We start from the raw sequence: 8,134 nt of genomic DNA on the forward strand, positions 1-8,134 counted from the left end.
TCAACATTTGTAATTCACGAAAAAAAACTTGTACGTCAATTTTTCACCAAGTTAAACACACACAAAAACATGTACGCGTATTTGTGCATATGAATCTGAAATAATACGGATAACATGTTTATAGAAAACAAAACAGTGTAGATTGTAAAGCTGGAGAAGTTGATAAAAGACACGATATTATAAATGAGTCGCAATAAAACACAACACAATTCAAATATCAATAAAAATGAACAGAAACTTCATAAATATAATTTCACTAGTTATTTAACGCTATCCAAATGAAGATGGGACGCGATCTCAACACGCATTTGTACGTTTTTATCGACAAGTGCCCAGTGATTAGTCTATTTGCAACGCAAATAGGCTTTTGTAATACCGCATTTCAAAATCACAGGGGAAACGGTTGTCCTTTTCCAAGCCGTCCATGATTTTAGGCAAACGAAATAATTATTTAATAAAGTATTTCGTTATTCTTACATTTTTTTATTTAGAAACTTTTTGCTAACATTTTCTTCCAAGAACATTGCTTACGCCATTTTTAGTGAATTTTTCTATGACCTTTTTACGTGAAAAACGTTCTTAGAAACTAAAACAAATTTCGTACGTAAACCAATTCTGTTATTTGCAAAAGCGAATTATTTTTTAGAAAATTATCAATCTACAAGGCAAATTTAAAATAATTACGTCCCTTGAAAACAAAGGGAGACAATTATATTACTGCTTCATGCGAGGTAGGGGACTTTTATTGCTTGGAAATAGTCTTGTTCTTCATAAAAAAATAATTTTGATAGCCTTTTACATTTTACTAAACCTTTAACTTTTACTTCCCTGTGTCTTACAAAAAGACTTTCAACGCCATTGGCGCTCTCGTTGAGCTTAGAAATGCTATTTAAAAAGCTACTTTGTTGGCAAAGGTGATATCATTGCGTGAATAAAAACAACATGCTGTTCATAACAAACTATGGGTAAGATAGATCTTTACTATCTTCAGATCTAGTGATTTTGTCACATTTATTCATAGATGTGTTCCAACAACTTATGTAATTGTGTAAATGTAAATCCATAAATGTACGCAACATTTACTGGTGGACATTCTACTGTTGTTGTAAGTTTGCATTTTGTCAAGTCATTTACACTATCATTTAACTCATTTAGTCATGGCTATGTGTATTTCGTACGTGCTTTGTATTCCGACGTATCGTATGGTAATTTATCTTTTGCCACAAAAACGGGGTTTTGTGCAACAAAGATTTCACCCTAAATGGCGAAACTGGGGTTGCAGTTTAATTTTCTCCCGATTTATTTATTAAAACAAAGTAATAATTACAATTTGAAAGTATGGAAACGTTTGCTTGTTTTTGGGGTGGTCTAGCCAATAGTTTTCACACCGATAACACTGCGGCCTTCGTTTAATATAACGGTCATATTGTGTTTTTTTGAGAACTGCCACAATTTGAGATGGATTATTTGTATGCATATGTCTTCAACGGCTTTCCTGATATACGAACATCTGCCAATGTCATTGTATTTAATTAGGGATGCAAGAGGTTACAAAAATCAGTAACCGGTTAACCTTTTGCCGTAACCGGTTATTAACCGGTTAACCGAAACGCTTTAGGTAGTTTCAATGTTAGAGTACATAAAAATGTCATACCGCTCGAACCGCTCTATAAAAACGAAAGTAATGTCTAATTTGAGATCGCTTGCGTCATTATTTTTTATAGGGCCGCTTATATTACGTTCGCTTCATATCGCTCACAAAAAGGTGTGTTTCTTTGTTAATTATGTTTCCATTTTTAAAGCTCAAATTGACCTTATATTAACATGTTTTTTCCTTTCTGGTTGACGTAAAGAGGGTCATGTGTTTCAACGAATCCGCATCTCTCTTTATTGGATAATTGCATATTTTCAATTATTTTGTTATTTGCATTTTAGCGTCTTTAGCCGAATTATTATCGTTTAATCTTCATTTTACATTTAAATGTGGGTAAAATAAAGAGCACAAATTCAGATTCTGAGTAAATTTTTTATTCACAGTTTCTAGTTCTGTCTGCAGAATAAATCAGTGATACACTGCAAACAGTGAAAATCAATCGGACAGTTCAAACAAAACATCACATATACAAGTATTTGCACAACATACAAAGCACAACATTGTTCATTTGGTCAAGAAAATGACCTTGTCAACAAGCTTGTGGCTGATGCGGTTGCGAGCCTTTGTAACAAGACGCCCTGTTTTGGAGAACACTCGCTCCGATGGCACGGATGTCGATGGCACGGACAACAGCTTCTGGGCGACATGCGCTATTGTTGGGAAACGTTGTCTGTGTTCACACCACCACACCAACGGGTCGCCATCGGATTCACAATTCACCCGCATGTACGCATCCAACTCATCTTCATGGTTTGTAGCCTCTGTCGGGGATGTGATCAGGAAGCTGAACCTTGGCCTTTTAGTCGGAGGCTGCTGACTATCATCTCTGGTATGAACACGTAGTGGTACCTCCTCCATCATTCCTTCGAGTGCTGTACGCGTCTTATTCTTCAGTTCCGGTGTCAGGAAGTTAAGGCGCTTGTACCGGATATCAAGTAGGGATGTTACCACTGGTATGCTTGCGGCCGTCTCAGACTCGTAAGGCCGGAAACGGCGTTTCAACTCGTCCCGGAGTGTCTCCTTCACGCGACTTATCAACGCACTATCGTCACTCGAGCAGCCCAGGCTGTTAATGAGCAATCCACAAACAACGGGATATATCTCGGATGACGAGACATGCGTGTCGGAACACATGTTATTTGTTGCCTCTGTGAGATCTTGCAACGCAGACGCAACGTCTCCGGCAATCTCCCACTCAGCGTCGGTCAGCAGGAGACCCCTGTCACGCTTCCCTGTTAGGCGTGGGTTGAGTAGGATGTCGGTAACAACACGACGCTGCTCCACAAGGCGTTGCAACATCATCTGCGACGAATTCCAGCGCGTCGGAACATCCTGAATTAGGTCATGGTCAGGAAGTTGCATGACAACACGTCGCGATCGCAGCTCTGCTGTCATGGTTGTGGAGTGCCGGAAGTGGCCGACGATCTTTCGTGCTCTCGACATCACGTCTGCTACTGACGGAATGTCCATGACCGGCTTCACGCACAACTGAAGGGTGTGATCAAAACAAGGGAGGTCCTGCCAGTCCGGACACAGACGGCCGGCTAAGTCCATATTTCTGGCATTGTCGTGAACACATGCTACAACACGTCCCTTCAGACCAAACTCATCCACACAGTCCTTAAGGCGAATAGCAAGGTTTTCGCCGGTGTGTCGCTCTGGCATAGCGCGGGTCATAAGTATGCGCGACTCCATTGACCAGTCTTCTTTGATGTAGTGTGCGGTTACTGTGAGGTATGCCTCTGTGGCATTGGATGTCCAGGAGTCAGTTGTGAGAGCGACAGACGTGCTTCCTTGAAGACTGGACAGCAGAGACTTTTTTGCGTCATCATACTGCTGGTCAATGCGCGCCCTGACGGTTGTTCGAGAAGGCACCTCGTACTGCGGATTCAGAAGTTGCATCAGATGACGAAAACTCTCGTGTTCCACGATTTTCATGGGCACGTATGCCTGGACCACGAAATTTGCAAGGGCCTGGTTGATCGTCTCGCTCGACGAAGGACGGGGGGGCAAAAACCTGGTGTAACGTCTGTTGCTTTGCCACATCCGGACTGGCCTTAATTTAATGGATGCTTGCTATTTGGATTGTGTGGAAGTTTTAACTATATTTTGTTTAGATTTCGGAGCTTCTACTACTATTTGCAACATACTGGGATACCTTGACATTCGATCAGCTTCAAAATACAATTAATCGAGCAATCGCGCAAAACTTCAAAGAGTTTAAGATTCTCACTCGAAGTTATTTATACATGTGTAAGTAAATCGTGCGGAATCATTCATGCAAATCGTGATGTTGGCATTTTCCGATCACTTACAGAAGGTAATAAATGTAAGTTCCACAACACGTATTTACCAAAGATTTGTGAAGGAGCTGCACATGTTAAACACCTGGCTCTGAGGCAAACCATGTCCCTATTTTTAAGAAATGATCGAACGGAAAACCCCTATTTAAAACCCCCCATGCATTACTGCCTCTGTACTAATTCCAGACACAAAATAAATCTTCAAGAGATTTTTTGTGAAAGAATTTACACAGAATTAACACAGCCCGTAACAATATCGTTTAAGATTTATAGTTAAACCCAGTTTCAGATTTCAATTAATCTGTGTTAAGATGTATTTGAAAAACATACTGAGTCATGGTTTAATTATTGAAGAGATTGTTTATGCGGAGATTAGAATAGTTATTTAAAGCAAGAAATCATTTACGCTTCTGTTGATTTTTTGTCGGAGTAAGACAAAATATATTTTACGGGGAGCACGGTAGAAAGCCATGTGTTTATAATCGATATGCCAAAGCTATAAAATACTGGATAAAAAATATTTCGTGTACAATAGAATACCAATGACACAGTTTTGTGTATTATACCTCACTTTTATTCAAAATGCTTAACTCCCATAGGCCATCGTGACATAGAAATAATGTCAGACCCAGCGGGAAAAAAATACTGTCCAAAAAATACTGTCGCTCGCTACCTTAGCAATGACGAGCGGAATTACTGTGAAATTACGTCATTTTGTTTACGAAATGACGTCACTATTCCAGCGAAATTCTCCAGTTAAGCTCCTTTGCAATATAAATAAACGGTTAAAAAAAACATAACATAAAAAGAAAATGTGTTGGATTCGGTGGAATATCGATTTTAATTCAATCGTGATCACATAAATTGTTCATGTTTGAATGTTTTTTTCCGGTTTAATAAAATAAATAATTCATTTCTGACAGGAAGACAGTAAATTTGTCAACTTTCGGAAAAAAACTGTCGAACTTGGCTTCGCCTAGGTTGACAGTACAAGTTTCCTCAAGTTGACAAATTTACTGTCACCCTTTCAGACAAGTAATATTCATATAATATTACAGTGCAGTAAGAAAAAAGTTGCCATATGTTTAAATGTTAAGACAAATTATGAGAACCAATGTGTTTCTAACGAATCTTACTTCGAGCGGCGGCGATGTTGATGTTGTTTTTTTGTAAAATGTCAATGAATTTTAGATATTGATATACAAACTTGGGCTTTGGAACTTTCATAACGAGAAAGTAATGTATGTAAAATTTACCAACTGTATAGAGTATAAAAGCAATATGACGCATCTGACTCTTCACAGTTTTTCTGTGTTGCGATTCCGTTTACTTACATCATGTGTAATTCGCTATTTAAAGGGGACGTGCAACAGAATTCACGTTATGGTAAATTAAAAAAAGTTGTTCCAGATTCGCAATTTTTTGTTTAAGTTATGATATTTTTGAGGAAAAAGTATTTTTGATCATTTACAATGCTCTTAAATATCTATTACATGTATATGCATCTTTTGATGATTTGAAAACCTGAACAATATAAAGAGTCGTGCGACGCGAAACGATTGAATAATTTGGAAAGTTCTGTTGTTGTCGTTTTATGTTCGGATACTACGAGGATTGCTGATACAACTGTATAGGTAAAACAATACATCCGCTCTAAGCATGAAAATGGATGGTCAAGTGATCTAGGCGGGAGACTTTTTACTCCAGGACTCCAGAGGTCAGTGGTTCAAGCCCTGTTGATGGTTACTTTTTTACTTTTTAAAAGTGTATTCTTGTTGTTTTTTACTGGCGATTTTTAGTTCAAATGTTAAAATTTATCAATATAAAGCATTTAATGACAAGCTTCAATACATGCCAAAATCTGTTGGACGGCCCCTTTAATATACATGAGAAGTTTTAAAGTAAGTTTTAGAGTGAACCATAGGTAGGTAAAGGAATAAATGTACTCATTGTATCATCCGGATATGTCATTAATCCAAGTTTTGTCTTAGCTTCTACAAGTGAGTAAAGAATTATGTGTAACCCGTGTGACACATTTACCAGAGATGATTATACATAAAATCATATGTGCAATGCATTTGTTATTCAGCGGTGTTCTGTTGCTAGTATTAGTATAAAATTTAGGCACAGGACGAGCACAGTGTAGATTGTAAAGCTGGAGAAGTTGATAAAAGGCACGATAATTATAAATGATTCGCAATTCAAATATCAATTTAATATGAACAGTAATTTGATTAATATAATTTCACCAGTTATTGAACGCCATACAAATGAATGTGCGCTTTTATCGACAAGTGCCCAGTGATTTTGAGCTTAGAAATTGCTATTTATAGAACTAATTTGTTGGCAAATGTAATATCATTTTTTGAATGAATACAACATTCGGTTAATAACAAACATTAGGTAAGAGAGTTCTTTACTTTCTTCAGTTCTAGTGATTTTGTCGCAATTGTATTCATAAATGTGTTTCAACAACTTCTGTAATTGATTGTGTAAATGTCAATCCCTAAAGGTATGCAACATTTACTGGTGGACATTCCACTATTATTGTAAGTTTGCATTCCGTTAAGTTAGATAAATTGCCATTGTATTTAACGTATTACTTCTCCAGCTGCTTGATTTTTTTCACGAAATCTATGGCAACGTGATCTCAGTCAGCTACGCAAAAAAAATATACTGATTTAACTGAACAGACCAATGTGATAAAACCCCAATCAAACCAACGAAGTTACAATTAAAGATTAAACAGGCAGAGGAAAAAAAAACAAAACCCATGTGCAGAATGGTTATTTATTTCGGTTGATGTATTACCATAATCAACTTTTTAGCGAGCGTTCACATTTCTTTGAACATTTCGGCTGTACCGGCGAAATGATTTTGTGATTGTAAAAATAGCATGATGTGTTTTTCACATACCATATAATTATCTGATAAGTTATTGCTTGTATAAAAGATTCCTGAATCAACCGAAATTTCCGCCAAGTACTCGTGTTTCATTCTAATCGTAGATCAAATGAAATAAGGCCTTATTTAAATGTTTTGATGATAAGTGATGTATTGAAGCCATGTGTAAAATAAACATTATTTCGCCGGAGTAAAGTTTTAACAAATGATGCTATACTAGTATGGATTATTATTATTATTTAATTATTTATATTCAATGTATTAATCATTTATTAGTCAAACAAAGCTCTTTATAACAGTTGCATATTTTGTTATTTGTAAAAAATCACACACAATGTATTATTATATATGAGATAAACGTTACGCAATCAAGATTATATTTAGCTAAATGCAATTATGTTAACGTTGACATAAGATAATATGTCTTACTATTTTTGCATGACAACATACTGTAAAGTTTACGTCAACAAACATTATGTCTGTCTGTCTGTCTGTCTGCTATATTATGTGAAATTGCACATCTGTGAATTGGTCATTGCCATATATACTAATTCAATGTGTTTTAAAAGACGAAAAGGGAATGTAAATAACATTTTGGAAAATATAACATTAAATGAATGCATTTGTCTAAGTTGTGAACTATAGAACAAAGTGGGATGATTAAGTATATAACTAACATTCCTGTAAAAGCTCCTTGTTGTAACGAAAAAGTAATTGCATAAAATGAGACGAAAACGTGTGTGTTTGTTTTTGTGTGATAACGTTTTATATCAGCATAATAAAGGGAGAAAAGTTACATATTTCTATTCGCGCTCATGAAAATAATTAAGATGTCTCTCACCGAAGACGACATTATTCTAAATAAAAACCCGTTTTTGTTTAATTTATTGTTTAAAATAAAACATCTGATTGTATTACAGAAACACAACTCTAGCGGGAGAGAATGTTTGATACGAAGTTCGTTAAGGTAGCGCACCTCTAATGGGCACATATCCAAATATAATTTAATTAATTATTTTCTTAATCAGCATCATTTCACTGAACTACATGCAAATTTGTAGGTAGGCTTTCCATGCTTTTTAAAAAAATATACCGATTTTTTCAAAACCATCCCCACGCTCGGCTTTTGTCCAGTTTATTTTCACCCCTGGGGTATATAAAAGTTCCATAATTCATTCAAATTTCCAAATATGGGCATGCAGTTGGTGTGTACAGATGCTGTAAAGGTGTTTAAAGTTTAAACAAGATGAAATAAGTATTCTTTTACAGACAT

At 36.2% G+C, this 8,134-nt stretch overlaps 1 protein-coding gene across 1 annotated transcript; it reads right to left on the minus strand.

Annotated features, from left to right (window-relative positions):
• Window positions 1-2,158: 2,158 nt before the first annotated feature.
• On the minus strand, window positions 2,159-3,700 carry LOC127878801 (zinc finger BED domain-containing protein 4-like). Its single transcript, XM_052425329.1, has one exon. It carries the CDS (start codon window positions 3,698-3,700, stop codon window positions 2,159-2,161), a length of 1,542 nt encoding a protein of 513 aa, XP_052281289.1.
• Window positions 3,701-8,134: the final 4,434 nt, after the last annotated feature.

This window comes from Dreissena polymorpha, chromosome 4 (assembly GCF_020536995.1).
Source record: "Dreissena polymorpha isolate Duluth1 chromosome 4, UMN_Dpol_1.0, whole genome shotgun sequence".
NCBI classification, from domain to species: domain Eukaryota; kingdom Metazoa; phylum Mollusca; class Bivalvia; order Myida; family Dreissenidae; genus Dreissena; species Dreissena polymorpha.